The sequence below is a fragment of the Lithobates pipiens genome, unplaced genomic scaffold, assembly GCF_037356315.1.
Source record: "Lithobates pipiens isolate NorthernLeopardFrog02 unplaced genomic scaffold, aLitPip1_a1.2 Scaffold_3, whole genome shotgun sequence".
In the NCBI taxonomy this organism is placed as follows: Eukaryota; Metazoa; Chordata; class Amphibia; order Anura; family Ranidae; genus Lithobates; species Lithobates pipiens.
Genome location: NW_027507790.1, coordinates 94,279,368 through 94,299,404, shown reverse-complemented (window position 1 = coordinate 94,299,404; position 20,037 = coordinate 94,279,368). Strand labels below are relative to the sequence as shown.

At 43.2% G+C, this 20,037-nt stretch overlaps 1 protein-coding gene across 1 annotated transcript in view; it reads right to left on the bottom strand.

Moving 5' to 3' along the window:
* Positions 1-2,353: 2,353 nt before the first annotated feature.
* FBXW8 (F-box and WD repeat domain containing 8) overlaps positions 2,354-20,037 on the bottom strand; it is a 209,536-nt gene continuing 191,852 nt past the window's right edge. The window contains exon 11 of the mRNA XM_077462047.1: positions 2,354-8,994. Within this exon, the coding sequence (XP_077318173.1) occupies positions 8,850-8,994 (145 nt within the window). The 3' untranslated portion in view covers positions 2,354-8,849. The remainder of the gene's footprint in view (positions 8,995-20,037) is intronic.

Below are 20,037 nucleotides of genomic sequence, written 5' to 3'. Positions count from 1 at the left end.
GCCAGTAAGTCTGTTGCTTTTTTCAAAATAACAAGCTATTTAGTAGATTGTAGTTACAGGGATGAGACAAACCATTTACCACCCACAGGGGAGCTTACAATGATCAGCTTTGATTTATGTAAAACCTTTATCCTAAAAGCACTGTTTATTGCAACTGTTTGCTGGAGCTTGGCTTTGATTTGTTAGTGTATTTAAATCTGCTAGTAAATCTAACACCCCCACCCACTGACAATGCTGCCATCTCATAGGTGCCCCTGTTCTTCTTCATCCAGAGTGGAGACACCAATACAGGTACAGGTGTATTACTGGCCAGATCAGTGGGTGAAAACAGGGGGGGAAAAAAGCCTAAAATAGAAAACCAATGCAGCCACATCTAATGAGTGGTAATCAGCAACATATTAAATGGTTTTGGGTTTACTATTGCCTGACTTTTAAATAGATTGTTTGAACCCAGCCGGTCCAAATGGACTATTACCTTCACTAACAGATGCAGCGGCTGCGAGTGCTGTATAAACTGTATGTAACCTCAGCTCATGGAGGTTTCTGTTCATTCAAATACAAAACTCCCTGTGAATGGCTGATCAGTGATCACCCCAACTCGATTTTGTTCTGGGAGCTTCCATCCCACTGCTGGAACACAGTGCTTTGTACTGTATGTAGCGGAGTCTACATACAGTTCATAGAGCTCTCACAGCCACTGCATCTGTTAATGAAGGTAATTATTTGTTTTGATCAAGCTGGTCCAAATGAACTATTTACACTTCACTAAAAGCTGGAGATCAGCTTTAAGCACCCTTGGAAGACACACATCAATGCACCCGATGTAACATGCACCAAAACGGCTGAATGCTGGACGATCTAAATTCTGGGTGCATGTGCAGGAGTTATATCATCAGTGGCTGTCTAATAGCCAAATAGAAGTAACATGGGACCTTGGAGATGCATCGGTAGCAGAGGTGATTTTATCTTTCATCATTGAAGGGCACACCAGAAGGTAAGCGTGTCATAATGGACAAGTATGCTGAACATTATGGAAAGGGCCAACCCCAAAAAGAAAGACTAACATTTTGCAGTAGTGCACCACAGAATGCACTTCAGGTCTCAAGCTGCTCTATTTGTGAACCTGGGCTGGAATTTAAATCTGTTTCCTGAGCATTATATCCATTAGATGTCAAGGAGCCCAAAAAAAGTCAGACAAAGGTGTGGGATTCTGGCATTACAGTATGTTTCAATGAATAGAAAACAGCTTTAAAAATCTTTTCCACATCATTTAACCACTTCCCACCCGGCCAATGCATATATACGGCCGGGTGGGAGCCGTCTACTCCTGACAGGCCGTTCAGGAACGTCCTTCAGGAGTAGCGGGATCGCGCTCGCGCAGCGACGCGATCCCGATGTGCTCGTGTCACCCGGACACGGCACATCTCAGATCGGCAGGAGGGCTCTGTGATTGGCCCTCCTGATCACATGACGGCCGTGTCCAATCACGGCCGTCATGTGATGTAAACAAACAGCCGGTTGCTAGGCAATCAGCTCTCCTCTCCTCACACGGAAGTCACCGCTGAGGAGAGGAGAGCAGAACGCTGCAGCCGGCTGATGATCAGTGAGTATGGGCTGCTTTTTACAGCTTTTTACTCACTGATCATCAGTGTAGTGTAAACACACAACACACCACACAGTACAAACACAGTCCCCACATATGTCCCCAAAACACACATGTCCCCAAAACATACATGTCCCCAAATAATAAAAACACATGTCCCTAATAATAAAAACATGTCCCCCACATATGTCCCAATGATTATCTGCACACATATGTACGTGATCACCTGCACACATATGTACATGATCATTTGCGTACATATGTCCGTGATCACACAAACCAATTATTATACACTTAACAAAATTTTTTTTACCAGAAACATGTAGCAGAATACATTTTGGCTTAAATTTATGACAAAATTTGATTTTATTGGATTTCTTTTCAAATAGAAAAAAGAAAATATTGTTTTTTTTCCAAATTTCCGCTATTTTTGCGCTTATATCGCAAAAAAAAAAAACGGAGTCGTGAATAAATAACACCAAAATAAAGCTCTATTTGTGCGAACAAAATGATAACAATTTCATTTGGGTACAGTGTAGCATGACCGCGCAATTGTCACTGAAAGCGCTAGAGCGCTGAAAGCTGAAAATTGGGCTGGGAAGGAAGGGGGTGAAAGTGCCCTGTATTGTAGTGGTTAAAGTAACATGGTCCCCTTTTATGCCCCCCCCTAAAAAAATAAAAATAAGAAAAAAATAATATGACAAGCAAAGATATAATTTTGTCAAAAAAACAACAAAAAAACACCACACATTTTAAAGTATTAGGACGTTTTTATAAAGTAGTATGTACAACATTTACAAGTTTACATTTTACAACTTGGGCAATTAAAATGTATTTTCTTTGTCAAGAGAGGCTTTTATACAGAAATTCTGGTCAAAACTTTAGAATTGATTATAAATTCTTTCACCCAAGATTTACCCGACTTTCACCAAGGATTCACATATTCTCTAACTTGGATTCAGTGTGAGAAAACATTTACATACCTTTACACACCCTTTAGGCCGGGTTCACACCGCTGCGATGCGGGAACGCCGCGAATCCGCGGCGTTTTCCCGCATCGCATTACTCCCGCCGGCAGTTCACACTGCCCTATGCGGACGGCTGGGAGTGTCAATGATATGTTAATGACACCCCCAGATCCGTCCGCATATCGCAGTGCGATCTGCCGACTCGCACAGGAATCGGATCGCATGGTGTGAACCCCCATGCGATCAGATTCTGTTGCGGACCAAAAAAAGGGTCCCGTGCGAGTTTGCTGCGGGAGCGATGCGAATTCAGCCATACTATCTGTATGGCTGTACTCGCATCGCTACGGAGATCGGATGTGATTTGCGGTGCGAATCACATCCGGATCTCCCCCCGCAGCAGTGTGAACCCGGCCTTAGAGTTTGGAAGGGTTACAGCTCTGGCAGGTTCCCCCCCCCCCCATCTTTCTGTATGGGCAAGGAGGGAGAATTTAACCACTTAAGGACCGAGCCTCTGAGATTTGTTTTTTTTGATAAAAAAAATTAGAACCCCCAAACCTTTTTTTTTTTCCGAACACCCTAGAGAATAAAATTGCAGTCGTTGCAATACTTTGTCACATCGTATTTGCGCAGCAGTCTTAGAAGCGTGATTTTCTTTTGGAAAAAATAAAAAAAAATTTAATTAAAAAAATAAAACAGTATATTGTGAAAGATAATGTTACGCCGAGTAAATACCCATCTTCCCCTCACCTGTCTCCATGTCAAGCCAGGAGAAGGATCTGATTGGCTCCGCCGCTACCGACGCTCCAGCACCAGAGCGCAGCGGAGGGGGGCCCTCTCCTACCGCTGATAAACGTGATCTTGTGGCGGATCCGCTGCAGAGACCACTTTTATCTCATTTTTTTTTTCGAACACCCTAGAGAATAAAATTGCGGTTGTATCCTATTTGCGCAGCGGTCTTACAAGCACGCTTTACTTTTGGAAAAAATACACCTTTTTGAATTAAAAAAAAAAATAAGACAACAGTATATTGTGAAAGATAATGTTACGCCAAGTAAATACCCAACATGTCACGCCTCAAAATTGCATCCGCTCGTGGAATGGCGACAAACTTTTACCCTTAAAAATCTCCAAAGGCGACGTTTAAAAAATTCTACAGGTTGCATGGTTTGTGTAAGAGAGGAGGTCTAGAGCTAGAATTATTGCTCTCGCTCTACCGATCATGGCAATACCTCACGTGTGGTTTGAACACCGTTTTCACATGCGGGCACTAATGTATGCGTTCGCTCCTGCATGCGAGTTCGGCGGGACAGGGCGTGTTTAAAAATAAATTTTCTCTCTCATTTATTTTACACTGTTCATTAAAAAATTGTGCCACTTTTATTCCAATTACAAGGAATGTACACATCCCTTGTAACAGAAATAAAGCATGATAGGACCTCGTAAATATGAGATCTGGAGTCAAAAAGACCTCAGATCTCCTATTTACACTAAAATGCAATAGGGAAAAAAATGGCCCTTTAAGACCTATGACATCGCTTCCGTCCTGCAATGATATGGAGACGGGTGGGGGCAATCTTCCCCTCACCGATCTCCATGTCAAGGAGAAGAATCCGATTGACTCTGCCGCTACGGCACCGGAGCCCGCTGCAGAGACCACTTTTATCTCATTTTTTTTCCCCAAATACCCTAGAGAATAAAATGACGGTCGTTGCAATACTTTGTCACATCATATTTTACCGACGCTCCGGTAAGCGGTGGAGGGCACTGGAGCACAGCAGAGGGTGGCCCTCTCCCACCACTGATAAAAGTGATCTTGTGGCAGATCCGCTGCAGAGACCACTTTTATCTGAAATCGGACCGCCCGCTGAAGAAGAGGATATCGGGGCTATGGCAGCTAGCTGCTGCCATAACAACGATAATCCTCTTCAAAATACCGACGTAAAACTGTGGTGGGCGGTCCGTAAGTAGTTAAAGGTTAACTCCACTTTCATGGGGGAAAAAATAGCAACTAAAGAAAAAAATAATACAGCATATACAATTGCGACACAAGTCATATTGTAGTTGAATGTAGTTTATTATCTGTAAATTCATTTCAAAATAGGGCTACCTGGAGTTGTTTTGTACACAGAATGTGTACTAAACACACCAGAAACATAATTTCCTGCTTGTGTGATTGGCTCACCAATTGTGTCAGAAGTCTGCCTAAGATACAAGTCAGATTTCATGCATCCCCTGCAACATAAATGTCATTTTTGGTGAGATACTTTCAATAGGAACACGTTTGAAGTGATGCAGGCCCAGCAAATTTCCTTGTTAGTGCCCTGCAGGTGCACAGCCAATAGATAATTATGAAACCACTCCCATTAGACCCACAGGGGCATAGAGGAGCAGAGAGGGATTTCTTCACAATAACAAAGAGGTCTGAATCTGCAACAAAGGTTGTTATAATCTTGCAATGTACAGAGATCACCCCAAGGGGAATGTTTTTTCTCAAAGGTGGAGTTACGAAGTGTTGGAAAATCTGTCATGTTATTAATATCATCTGTTTTCTCATATTAGAAATATATCCTCACTTCTTACCCTGGTGCAGCAACAGAAAGTGAGGGAAAATCTCCCAAACAGCACATTTAAAAAAGAATTCCTCAAAGAGGTTCTAACCCTTCCTTACTCTAACCACAGATGCAGGAAGACAGAGGTATGACAATTTTCTACTGGCATATTTTCACAAACAATAAAAGCAATCAAAGAAAAAAATTATTAAAAATGGTTAACATGACAACACAACTTTACATTTTTAAAAACGTGGCTGTGTTCTTCAACTAAAATCCCACAAAATGTTGCATTATATAATTTTGGGGTGTATTTATAAAAAAAAAAAAATCACAAAGCTACTTGCACAGTAAAGCTGTGTGTGCATTTGTTCTGTGCGATTGCTGACAGAATCGAATGTTACTAGTTTACCGTCGCTAATAAAAACAGCATGAATAAGAAAAATACGTCCACTAGGTGGAGTGGATGATCATGGTAAATAAGTATTTATTTCCAATGATGATCAGCTCCATCTAGTGGCCATAATGCCCGGTTTATGCTGTTTTTATAAATGAAGATCATCCAACTTAGGCAGAAAATAGTCTAATAATCAGTTTTGCAGAAATCTACATAGAAACAAGCGTACACACCGTTTTGCAGGACTGTGCAAGGAAGTTCCTCTGCATTTTTTTATATTTTTTTTAAATAAATACACCCCTTAAAATTTACTCTCTTTTTAATACAATTATTTTTGTTCATCACAGTGATCCTTTGTGCGCCACTATGTCATTTTACAGAGTACATTTTTTTTCTTGCTTACCGCTTAGTGTGGTTCAACCACTTTGTATTTCTAGGGAATTTTTTATTCCTTATATATAATTGCTTTCAAACTTTTGTTAAAGCCACCCAGTCACATTTTTTTTTTTTTTTACTTCAAAAGAACAGATGTGCCTGTAAAGAAGAGGGAAAATAATTTCCTCCCCTGCTGTGCCAAGTACTAATTTGATAAACAGGAATCAATGACAATGCGACACTTATGGGAAGAGTCCATTTCCTGTGCCTCCCGCTGAACCTGGTGGTTCCTCCTGCCATCTGAGTTCTGTAGTGATAAAGCAGGTAAGCAGAAGCAACCACTGAGGGCAGCAGGGGATACAGAAAACCAACACTCCTGAAAATGTTGCCTTTTGAAGAGACTTTATTCTTCTTCATTACTGTGGCGTTTGGTAGTGCATCCAGAGAGGAACATAATTATTCTTTACTGATACTAATGATATTTATGTAAAATAGTGTAAAATTGAGACAACTGAGCTATCTGCTGTGATCCAGGAAAGGTCACAAACAGCAAGTTGTAGAATATACAGTATTTACAGATCAATGAGCAATGGGAAGAGGTGGGGATGTGAAAAGAAATGGATACCAAAGAGGTTTTCCGTTTTAAATCAATATTCCTTGCTGGTGAAATCTGGTACTATGACAAAGTTTAAATAAAAGTTCCCTATCTGCTGGTGAAAAGAAGATCCACATATCTTATTGCTCCGAGCACTACTGTGTCTGTATATACAAGTTACAAGAGGCTTTCATGAGCTGAGGATCTTTCTAAAAGAATAGGGGATTCCACTCATTCTTTGATAAAAAAAAATTAGAAGATGCATGTATCAACAATGTGCTTTGATATGAATAATTTGGTGATTTATTTGATCTATAATGTCACCATCCTGTTTACTGAGCGAACCTTTCGGAAGACCTATGCTATATATTCTCATAAGATGCACTTGTATGAAACACACAAAAAGATGTGCATTATAGGATTATATTGGAGATTTTAAATAATTTGTAGGACATTCACTATATTGACTTGAATGGAAAAGTTCAGGTCAGTGCATGAAAAAATGCTGCATGCTTTTGTTTCTGTTATGTGGGTAAGATAGAGACTTCCATACTCTGATACAGCATTGTGTTAATAAAGATATTGATACATGTATAGATTTCTCTTGTTCAGCATCTTCAACTTTTCAATTGACATCTGTCAAGCGAGGTGGTGCCACAAGCCAGTGTGACCGATTCAACAGAAATCAGTTGAAATTCTCAGTGTATGTCCAGCTTACATTCATTTTGTACATTGAGCTAGGTGGGGTGCTTAGTAGTATTGTAGAAGATTTGGGAAGCCTATTGGTTTTAGTCTGAAACATAATGTGTGTTTCAGTTTGTGGTTCAGCCAGACAAAGTTCATTACATGGCTACCAATGGTGTGCATGACATGGGAGGTAAAGGAACCTGTAATACAGGTAAGTAACTTGGGGAGGTACGTCATCTTTACACCAGTAATGCGGCCCAGCCATTGTATGGTGTAATGGATCCAGTTTTATAGAAGACGTTTAAGTTTGCAGATGAGGAAGGGGTAAATAGCTTTGTATAGAGTGGAATAGGAGCTTGTTAAATATATACCGAATCAAGAGTTTTGTTGTTTCCCATTGATAGTGCATGTGTGTTGAAGAGTACAGAGTAGAGACATTGGAAGTGAGATGTTAAGGGCTTTAGATTTTGATGGGTTGACAAGAAAGCCAGATAGAGCCCCAAAATTCACAAAGGATTTGTGCAGGTTAGGGAGAGAGATTAGCATATTAGTAACCATAAAAAACATCTGCAAGAAGGCCATCATTACCCCAGAGATACTGAAGGAATCTGTTAAAAAATTAAGCTAGGGGCTCGATCCCCAAGGTGAGGGTTTAAAGCAAGCACTCTTAACATATGCTGATGCGAATGTCAGCCTTCTCCACTGGCCATACCCCCTGACATGTTAAGCCCCGCAGGTGGGGCAACACATGTCGGAGGACGTGGCCTGTGGAGCAGAATTGGATGAGGCCATACACTATAATGAGCATCTGGTCGGTCGAGCAGTGTCCTGCCTTGTTCATGCAGAGACTCCTGGATTAGTGTAATCGCACACCTGCCCCCTTATTCTGAGTACCAAAAGGTGAAAACATACATACATCCAGCAGCGCTACATGTCTTTTCACATAAGCTGATGGGAAATTGGAAAAAAGTGGAAACCCAGGAGAAAAATTTCAGACCAAAATCCCCATTGTTTTCAGGATGTAAGAGTGATATGGCCAAGACAGTTGACGTTCTTTTGAATGTCTAGTGACAAAAACATAAGTGGGATGTTTCTTTGTTTTGAGGCTTCAACTAGGACTAGTTTGCGAATTTTGTTGCATACTCTCCACTGCTTATCAAATTTATTTTACTAGTGTGCAGGTATGAACAAATACACAAAGAAGCCATTTGGGCCAAAGTATTCTAATTACCAGTTGGTCTTATGACATGTCATGTCTGACTTTTACCTATAATAACTTTTGTTTTCCATAGAAGAAAATTTAACAATGAATCATTCAAATGGTAGGCAGGCTTTTCACAAAAGTCAAATAGTTCATGGTAAATCATTCCCAAGGACAATCCATTATCCTGCAAACATTACCTTCTGTATAGCACTGCTGTTCCACAGAACTCTTGTATTTAGCAACAAGAGCGAACAGCATTGTGTTTACATGCCTGGTATGTCAGTTTATTTGTGATGAAAGGCAAAGCACATTCTTTATATATTAATATCATAACAGCTGGCTGGGTTCTGGAGACCTATACAGTATACTCTATCACTGACAGGCTTGATATATAGCTCCATTAGATCTTTCACGCTGTAAGAGTGCTGTAAAATCAAACGGCAACCATGTTCCTTGAAGCAACTGCTATTTTCACACATGGTCATAGGGGACAGCCAACCCAATGTTGTAGTTGTATCCGATCACCTCATTGTAGGAAGAACGACAAATAGGAAGGATACTCTCATAAGACCTCTGGTGCACAGAGAAGTCATAGACATTAATAGTACCTCGGTGTCTGTAAGAAAAAGCAGGAGACATATTTATACAACTTTGGAAGAGGTATAAAGCCACATGTTTTTGTTTTGTATGAACTACAGATAAGCATGTCAAGCTTTTGGATGACACTAATGGAATCTAAAGCAAAGCAGTAGTGTCACCAGAAGCAACTACAGAGTTTGTGAAAACATGTTAGAAAAATGACAACTAGAACAAGCCACTGCAAGGCTCCCCTGCAATAGATGTCAAATACAAGCATCAAGGAGTCAAAAGGGTAACCATTAACGGTTCCATTGCTGGTGGTAAAGTTTCCCATGTATAGTGAAATTATGACAGGTCAGCTCCATTAAACAAAAAAACAAAAACAAATTGTATATATGTAGCGGTGGCTCCTGAAGAGCATGCACTATCCGTTTTTCAAAGTTAAACTTTGCCTAAACTGCAGTTTGGTTGGGCTTTATTTGTCTAAATTGGACCTCTGCATCAGTCTGACAGGACTGTGAGTTGTTCAAGCCTGGCCACAGGGGGCACTGTCTCTTGTAGCAGGCGTGGAACTATGGTTTGGCTAGGTGCTTAAGTTACTCTCTTTCAGAGCCAGGTCAGTGGGAGTGGCCCTCTCGCTGTGCCTTCTGGGAGAGGGTATTTAAGATGCGGACGTCATGTGGTTGGGGGTTCTGGTCCAGTATGATGTGCTGACTTCATGGTCCTGGTCCTCCTGACCAGCCCCCAGGAAGGCTAAGGCCTGGGGTGCGGATCCACCAGACTTTAATGCCTCGGGGCTCGCTGGCCCGAGGCAAGGAAACTAAAGGAGGATTCTGAGGTGGTTCTTAACAAGAGCCTGGAAGGGCTGAAGTAACCGAGGGAATCCGGTCTTGTGGATATCGCCAAGCAGGCTGAAAGATCCAGGTATCCTACAAGCGTTTCAAGTTTAGTTTCCCTACATGGTCTACAACAACGTCTGTGGCAGAGACATTATTTTGTATGTTCCACAACAACGTCTGTGGCAGAGACTTGTTCCTGAGTAAGCACCTTGTTGGCTGCTAGGCCTTGTGAGAGAGGGACTGTCCAACCTGAGTGACCATCCAGCTGCGAATGGCTATTCTCTGGATGCAGTCAAAGTAAGCAAGTTCTTCAACTTTTTTTTGACTTTGACATAAGAGTACCTGAACTTTCTTCCCAACCCTCTGATCCAAAGTTAAAAGACTGTTCAATTGACTGAGTTTTGCAAATAAAATCCATTCAAGTTGATCTGTTGTAAGTCTCAAGTTACTGGGCTATTTACCACGGGACATCTCCTACATGTGCTACAAGGAAAACAGAAGGTAACAGTAAGCCCAAAAATAACCAGCAGCTCCTTCGGGGGTTAGTGCTATATATATTACTGTGCAAAAGCTCTAGGTCTGAAAAAATGCTGTAAATTAGGAATGCTTCTGTTCAAAGATTTTATTTAAGTATATTAAAATGTCATACAGAGTTATAAGTCAAGAAAAGACAAAGCATGCCAGATGCATGTCATCAGAAAATCTTGACCATGAAAACATAACTGGTAACAATTGTACAGATAGTTAGTAAGGTTAAATAAAGACACCAGTCCAACCTGTGTGTCTACAATAGTCCCTATCCCTGTACATTGCACACTCCCATCAGTCCCTACCCTCAAGGTCACAAACCAAGGTCACCATTCATATACTAGGGCCAATTTTTGGACAGAAGCCAATTAACCTACCTGCATGTCTTTGGAGTTTGGGAGGAAACCCAAGCAGGCACAGGGAGAACATGCAAACTCCAGGCAGGTAGTGTTGTGGTTGGGATTCGAACCAGCGACCCTTTTTACTGATAGGTGAGAGTGCTAACCACTATACCACTGTGCCGCTCAGTGATGTACAAATTAAATATATATAACACTGGAGGAAAGGCCCCAGTTGGAGCAGGCTAAAGTAGGCAAATACCATCGTCTAGACTTGGTGGAAATAGCAAAATCAAAGTCCAGAAAAGGAGGGGGCCTGCTCAATAGGAGGTGCTATCAGAAATTTCCAGTGATAGGGAAAAAAGGAATTTAGAACTACTATTTGGTGTTACTCCATCTTCCAATAATACCCCTAGGTGATAGTGGGGGACTGTAAACAGGATTGGTCTAAGCCAGTATTCCCAGTGGAGAGTGTATAGTCCCAGAATGTAAGTGTAAACAAAAAAAAATACTTTGATAAGAAAATGGGGCAGAGGACACAAGGCATAAAGAAAACAGATCAGCCTAGAAAGGAAAACGTTTTGGTGCATCAGGGCAGGGGAAGTGGGGGAGGGGTAGGAAGGAAGAAGGAGCCTCTAGAGAGGGTCAATGTTGCTGCGAGATAGACCTCAAATCAGTAGCAGGGGGAGGGTACAATTTAACTATCATGGAAGCAGAAGAGAGACATTGAAATCAGGAGGTAGGCAGTGGGAAACCCAGGGTCTCCACAACTTTTCATAGGATGGCACTCTATCCAGTATGACTGCCTGTTTTGGCGTGGACCATTGCTTGGTTGATTCTGTGTTTCAACAATTAGGAATGCTTTCAGGAATAGAAGTGTTAATAGATTATTTTTATCTTCAAATATTTTATTGAAGATATAAGAATGGAACAGAGTTCAGATGACATAGCATTGAAAACAAAACACGATGATGAGGTGGAATAGCCTCAAAGTACTAAGGAGGGTTACAAACAAAATGTGAATAACAATGACAGAAAATGGTGAGCATGCTCCATGTAAAGCTAGTAAAGGAACAATATAACAATGATCTAATACTAAGAGGTGCAGGTTAGAGTATGTTTCAAGGGGGAACTGTAGATCATACCAAAACAAAGCTTGTGAGCATCCGTGTACAGCTCCCTATAATAGGGTTTAAACATAAAACAACTGTGGTGGGTGGTAACCCTAAGCAGGTTGGCTGCGCTCAGCTGCGGACGACTCAGCATATTGCGCTAATTTTGGTGGGCTGGTCTAGGAGACTATTCCCCGTGGATGAAGGAAGAGGCCAAAGTGTCATCCATAAGAAAGAAGGAAAGGAAGTATAGTAAGGGGGAAGGAGAAAAGAATTAAAGCGGGGAAGGATTCATTGTGGCAACGGAAATGTTTGCAAATATTTATATGATTCCTTTTTTATATTCCGCTCGTTGCTGTGCTCATTTGCATAGTGGGGATAGGCATGATGGGATGAGCCGTTAACTTGGTAACGTTTGTTTAAATTCACAAGGGCTTCCCTGAGGTCTTTGCCTGTTATCGTGTAGATTCGTACTACACGACAGGATGTGTTGTTACCTTGGTAACTGTCGTAAACATGGAGAGGCTGTCCGTCACGTCGTGCTCACCGTAAGCGCACTATAGGAACCCCGTAATGTCTATTCATATATCGGGTGTCACGTAGTTTCCGTGTCCGCTGATGAAGTCCCGCCCATAGGGACGTAACGTACGGACGGAGATCACGTGACGTCACCCGCGGTCATTGATCATTTTAAAGATCGTATGAAGCTTCGTTATTGTAAGTGTGTTTTTTATGTATATTCATCATTAAAACGTTTTTCTATGGAGAGCACTATGGCCTGTCTTTCTATCCACATGGTCTGAGGAATTGTGAATACTGCTATATACCGATCCAGTGTGGGTATTCCACGAACGTGTCAGTTCATTTGACTCTGAATAGGAGAAAGCTGTGTTTTCGTTTGTGAATTGGTCGGATATTGTCGGAGAGGAGTACAGCGATTGGATGAGTTGATATTTAAGTGCATACGACCCTCTAATTTAAAGGGTCCATACGATGAGGTGAGCAGCCAATTTTACCATTGGTGGTGGTCCCCCCCTTGGCACTAAGTCCCTTTATGCATGAACTGACTGTATACCACTGAAGATTCCTCACGTGGACTTTTTGACTCAAAAGCTATCTTTGGACTTTTTATTAATTTTAATATGTTAGTAATCATTTTATTTTAGTTAGAGCGCTGTACCATCTGTTTGATATATTGTATTTTGGGATTTGGTAATTGATCCTTGGTGTCCAGCAGCTTTTCGTAAAGGGGTTGTACTGCGCTGATTTTTTCTGTATTTATATGCTCCATGTAAAGCTAGTAAAGGAACAATATAACAATGATCTAATACTAAGAGGTGCAGGTTAGAGTATGTTTCAAGGGGGAACTGTAGATCATACCAAAACAAAGCTTGTGAGCATCCGTGTACAGCTCCCTATAATAGGGTTTAAACATAAAACAACTGTGGTGGGTGGTAACCCTAAGCAGGTTGGCTGCGCTCAGCTGCGGACGACTCAGCATATTGCGCTAATTTTGGTGGGCTGGTCTAGGAGACTATTCCCCGTGGATGAAGGAAGAGGCCAAAGTGTCATCCATAAGAAAGAAGGAAAGGAAGTATAGTAAGGGGGAAGGAGAAAAGAATTAAAGCGAGAGAGAAGGAAAGGGGAGAACTGGGGAAGTCTGGTGACAATGGACAATAAGGCTGGGTTCACACTGCAGCGATGCGGGAACGCCGCGAATCCGCGGCGGGTTCCCGCATCGCATACCTCCTGGCGGCAGTTCACACTGCCCTATGCGAACTGCTGGGAGTGTCAGTGAAACGTTAATGACACCCCCAGATCAGTTCGCATATCGCAGTGCGATGCGAATTCAGCCATACTATCTGTATGGCTGAACTCGCATCACACAGAGATCGGATGTGATTTGCACTGCAGTGCGGTGCGAGTCACATCCGGGTCTCCTAGCCGCAGCAGTGTGAACCCAGCCTCAAGGCTTAAAAGGAGGTGAGTTAAGGGAGGAGGGGGGTACTGTCAAAATCAGGTGTGAGGAAAATGTTCCACCCAGGTTCGCCAGACGTGCTCGTATTTGGAGACTATCAAGGACAATCGCTTCAACTTTGGCATGAATCCTTGCCCTGGTGATTCTATGTTTGACTTTAAAGGGTATGCAGGCTGGGGGTTTCCCCAGCCTTTGCAATTGTTTGCTTTGCAGCAGCGAAAAACCTGCAGGAGCAACTTGAACTGAAGGTGGGACACCTCAGGGGGCTTTATATTGAGCACAGCGATAGAGGCATCAGATTTGAAAGATTTATTTCCAGAATAGTTGAGCTATTGGGCAGCTCCACCATAATTGAAGGTAGGTACCCCTTTCTGTGCAGCCTCAAAAGCATGTAGGTGGGTAGGAAGACAAGTATTTTGAAATCCGAGCAGGGACAAAGTACCAGCGCATTAGCATTAGTAGTTTGTTTCAGAGGCCATAACATTCTGAGAAGCAGATTTTGTAGCTAACCAGATATCCGAACAATCTTTAGCCTCAAAGTGGAGGTCTAAATCCGATTCCCACTTAGCAACATAGCGGAGGGAAGTATGAGTGGGAGGGTCTAGTAACAGGGCATAAAGAAGGGAGATCACTCCTCGCGCATGGGGGTCCTTTTTACAAGTATGTTCAAAGGAAGTCATGTCTGGTAGAGCGACATCTGAACGCAAGCATGGGGCAAAAAAAGTTTCAGTTGGAGGAAGTGGAATATTTCAGAACTAGAGAGACCAGGTGACTCGCATAACACAGGTAACGTCTTAAAAGGGTCGGGAATGGTGAGCAAGTGGGCACAGATGAGGCCAGCATTAGACCAATTGTGGATGGAGGAAGGTGAGGACCACACAGGATAGAAGGCTGGGTTATGGAAGTAGGACAGAAGGGGGTTGTGGTGGTGGGGGTTGGAGTTTGCATTTAAATTTAAGCGCGTTCCATATTTGCAGGGAATGGCCCACCACTGGATTATTCACTGTTTTGCGGTCCATTTGGCATAGCCAGAGTAAGTTAGCCACAGAGTGGGTCGTAATCTATTGACTCTAATGCCACCCATAGGGGGACCTCATGCGTAGTGTGAGAATAGGCGAGTTGGGCTGCGTGGTAATACTTGGCGAAGTGAGGCAGACCTAGCCCACCTTGGAGTTTAGAGAGGTATAAAATTACCTTGCAAATACGTGGTCTGATTTTGGACCATATGTAGGCAAGGGCTTTACGTTGCAAGATTTGAAGGAAGTACGCAGGGATGGGGATTGGCAGAACTTTGAAGAGGTAAAGGATTTTTGGGAGTATCTCCATTTTAACTACAGTAATATGTTCCAGCCATGCTAAGGGAAGGTTGGACCAGGACAACATGAGTCCGGTCAGATGGGCAAACATAGGGGGATAGTTTGCTGAGAAGAGCGCTGAAAGTTAGCTGTCAATTTGATGCCAAGGTAGGTGATATGGTGGGAGGGACCTGTTGAAGTTGTGACACTAAAGAGGAAGACAAGGAGACATTGAGAGCTTTGTATTTCTGGGGAATTACTACCAGTCCCGAGATGGCTGCGAATTTAGCTAGGATGGAGAGGAGGTTGGGGGGAGGAGGTCAGTGGGGAAGTGAGAAACAAAAGGATATCATCTGCAAGCCAGCAGAGTTTATGATGATGGCCACCTATCTCTAGGCCTTTGATGTCAGGGTTAGCACAAATCTTTTGAGCGAGAGGTTCAATAGCTAAAGCGAACAAGAGGGGGGATAAGGTGCAGCCATGCATTGTCCCACAACACACATGGAAGGTTTCGGAGTAAAAACCAGTGTATCCAAGGTGGGCTGAAGGGATGGAGTAAGAAGAGGTGCACATTAGTAAGTGAGGTCCAAAACCCCATTTGCGTAAAACATATTGAAGATAAGGTCAGGAAAGCTTGTCAAAGGCCTTTCTGATATCTAAGGAAACAAAGCATGTAGGGATGTGGCGAGAGCGTGCTGCATGGGTCAAAAGCCTGTGTCCTGTGTACATTACCACCTGCCTGTCTTGTGGGGATGAACCCAACTTGGTCTCTATGAGTAAGGGAAACTATGATCATGTTCAGGCAGGAAGAAAGAATTTTGGTAAGCAACTTGATGTCTACATTCAGCAAGGAGATAGGGCGAAAATTTGTCCAGGATGAGTCGTCTGATAGGGGTTTGGGTATCATGGATATGGTTGCACTGAGGGAGTCCACAGAGAAAGAGCAACCCTTCAAGATGGAATTGAAGGCTTCAGGAGAGTGTGACAAGTGACAGGGTGGTGTCCGGGTTTATTCGCCTTAATGTAAATATTGTGCCTGGATCATCGGAAGGACTTCTCAGCTGACTCGGTTAAGAACAGATCTAGCTTAAGTGTAGCTTTATCTAGTGCTTGCCTGTGGACAGGTGTAGGGTTATCCTGAAATGCAGAATGGGCCTGGTGAAAGGCTGACTCTAGTGTCTAGTAGAGAGCCTGGTGCTCTTTCTTGCAATGAGAGGCAAGACTGATGAAGGCCATGTGGATTACCGGTTTATGGGTTTCCCAAATTTTTAAGGGGGTAACCTTGTCCGTTACATTATGTGAGGCATAGTCTTTGATAGCAGCAGCTATATCAAATTTGTAGGAGGCGTGCATTAAGAGGTTATCGTTCAGGGACCAGGAACAGTCCTTTTGTTTGGGGATAGGGGATTCTTAAAGGAGAGGACAGCATTTTGGTCTGACCATGGGATCAGAATAATTAGGGAGGCCAATAGCGAGGGGGAGGACACAACAGACGAAAATGTGGTCTATACATGAAAAGGTTTTGTGCGGGTGTGAATAATGGGTGTATTGTCTCTTAGTGGGGTTGCTTTCTCGCCAGAAGTCCGGGAAAGTGTTGGTGCAGTAATTGTTAAAGGGGAGCTTACCAGCTTACCTAGGCCCGTGGGTGGGGGGGTACCTCGTTTATGGGATTCAATTACTTGAAATAGGTGCGAGAGAAAGGTGGCCAGGTTGCGGTTGGGAGCATAGTAGGAGACTGCCGCTACTGCTACATCCAGTAGGCGGGCCTGTCAGGATGAGGCATCTACCCTCTGGGTCTTTGATCTCTGCATGGAGGGCATTGAGCAATGGAAAACTATCAGGACCCCACATACGTTTGACATTAGTGGAGGCTGCATAGAACTGAGGGTAGGATGAGCCCATATATTTGGATGTAAGCTGGTTCGTGAAATGAGTGTCCAGGAAGCAAACTACTTCTGCCTTAGACGTAAACAAGCAAAAGGCCTTATGGCGCTTGTGGGGCGAGTTTACGCCCTGCACATTAAGGCTGAGTACATTCAGGTATGCCATAGTGGGAAGCGGACAAGACACCAACTTAAGGGATGGCAACCAGATAGAAGCTTTACCCCCGGTGAGGGGAATTTGGAGGGGACTGAGGAGATAGAGAAGGGACCAGAGAGTGCAAGGTTAGTACAAAGAGTGAATCCAACATGAGGAGAAAAAGAAGAGAGATGGGATATTCCATCGTGATTTCCATCTAGACATGTCAAAGGTACCTATGCAGTGTCTTTTGTGACTAGTTGATGCCCTAGCTCTAAAAAGAGTGACACATACTTCGTTGACAATTCTACAGTTCTTTGCTAAGAAACTAATAGTGCTTTTATGTAAAAAGTCTGCCCCTCCGACTATTTCAGCATGGAAGGCTATTGCCAACAAAGCCGCACCACTATATAAGGCTACTTACATTAGTAGAGGTACACCACAAAAGTTTGACGAGGTGTGGGGTAGTTGCGTTTACAGATGTGAAACTTGCTTGTTCTTATAACTGGAGTGACGGTGGGCTCTCTCTTCAATACATAGGTCAATGGTGCTGATATAATGCATAAAGGGAGTACATTTTGGTGGGGCCTTGGAATCTCGTTCTGATTTTCCAAGGTATGGATCTTGGGGTTGTAAAATGAGCCAAATGCTGAAGAAGTGTATGTTCTAATATTGTGTGTGGCCTGTTGGGCTTTTGTTGTTCGTGTTCTTGTATTTGTAAGTGCAAAATTGATAAATAAAACTTGGGAAAAAATAAAAAAGGTACATGTGCAGAGGGGACCATGTTGTTTGAGGAAGGCCCGACAGAGGGAATTCTGTGGACAAGTGGGGGCAACAGTGACAGCCAGCAGGAGGCTGGTCAGCTGCTAACAAAAGTGAAGTGTGCTTGTATATAGCCAGGTATGTAGCTAGGTCTTGCCAGTGAGGTTGTATGGGGAATTAGCTTGGGGTAGGCATCAGCTAGTGGGTGGCTATGAAGGTAAAAGGTAAAAGGGTAGGGGACAGGGGGCGTTGAACCCAAACAGGAGAACCCAAACAAATGGTAGAAGGTCAAGTTTAAATATCTGAGGGGTTTTCCCAAGGTGCCTAATGAATAACATCAAGCGCATCATATTTCAAATAGCATAACTAAGCTTATATTAAAACTGTTCTTGATTCACAAGTCTCCGGAGCAGAAACAGGTATTAAAATGGGAGGGGAACAGGTGGTCGCTCCAGAGAATTGTAAGCCAAAAACTTGTAATTATTAACAGAGTAAAGTGGGTTATAACAGAGAACATAGTTGAGACAGTATAGTTACCGTCCCATTAGGAGTCCCTTGGTAGGAGTCAGGAACAGAATAGGGATATTAAAGCAAAAGGGTCAACAAAGAACCGACCCATGGGGGATCAGTTCGCCCAGTGGGGCAAAGGGGAAGACTGGAAACAGGATTCTCTTCATCCTGAGTCCAAATGAGCGTGGGATGTTGGAAGCCAGACGCAAATCTTGGAGAAGGCCTCTGAGAATTTTGGCGTGCTGCTTGGAGAAGCTACTCCTTAGTGTGATAATGGAATATGGCAATCTCACGCGGTGGGCCGTCTGGCTTCCGGAGAGTGAGGACTGTGTATACGGTCCATCTCAAGGCGTTCAATCTAAATGGATGGGGAAAGTTCCTGGAATAGGGCTGTGATAGTAGACTGGTGGTCAGCCACCATTTCAGGGTTCCCCTGATCCTAATATTGGAGCACCTGGCCCATTTTCATAAACTTATAGTTGTGCCTGCAGAGTTAGATTTTCCTCACGGAGAGCTTTAAGCTCAACCATGTGGTTGCTAAGGTGGTTTTCCAGCTCATCAACACTTTGCTTGAGGTCAGAGGTTCACTGGCGCAGCTCTCTGATTTCTTTAGAGGCATTCAGTAATCTGATCAGTAGTATGTTTGAGTGCATGGTGTAACATGCGCTCAAATTGTTGCAGAATATCTAGCTGTGACAAGTTAGTTTGGGAGGACAGAAGGGAGGCCAGGAGTTTTGCGTCAGACTCACCCTCATCTGGATGCTGTGGCTGCCTGTGTTTATGAGAGCACGGCATGCCTGTATGAGAAGGAGGCGGCCCACGCCAGCAGCTCCCGGATATTCTTGCTCTTAAGCGTGGATTTGGAGCCGACCGTGTACATAATAGATCATTTTTATCAATTACCAAAATAGAAAATAGATCAGAAGAGAAATCTTTTTTCGCAAAATCAAATCTCCAACTCCATTTGCAGAAACTTGCAAGGAACCTCCACCATGCTTCACTGTTGTCTGCAGACGCTCATTATTCTTCTTCTTCTGCCTCCTGCTACAGCCACATATTCCAAATTTTTACTTATCAGTACAGAGCACCTGCTGCCATTTTTCTGCACCCCAGTTCCTATGTTTTCATACATAGTTAAAGGGGTTGTAAACCCTTGTTTTTTTTTCACCTTAATGCATCCTCCGTTTTTCTTACCTGAGCCCTGGAATTTCCCATGGTGAGGATGCGCTGGCCCTCTGCCCAGGGTTCTCTGCACTTGATTGGATAGATTGATAGCAGCGCAGCCATTGGCTCCAGCTGCTGTTAATGAAATCCAATGACGCGGGGGGCAGGGCTGAGTCATGTATTTGACGGCTAAGAACGCCAAATGTTGGACTCAGGAGCGCACCCACAATGTAACCCCCCCCCCAGTAGAGCACTTCTCCTAGGGGGTAATCTGATGCGGGGAGGAGCCGCAGAGGGACCCCAGAAGTCAGTGTTCGGGGCCACAGTGCACAGTGGAGGTAAGTATGACAAGTTTGTTGTTTTAAAAAAAAAAATATTGAATCTTTACAATCAGTAAGTTGTTTAGCCTTGTTTCCATGTCCTATGCATAAAAACCTAAAGGCAGTTTGCTCATGAAGGGCTGGAGAGCAGTACCATGAGTGTCTGCAGGCAACAGTGAACCATGGTGGAGAGTCCTGGCAAGTTTGGGGCTGCA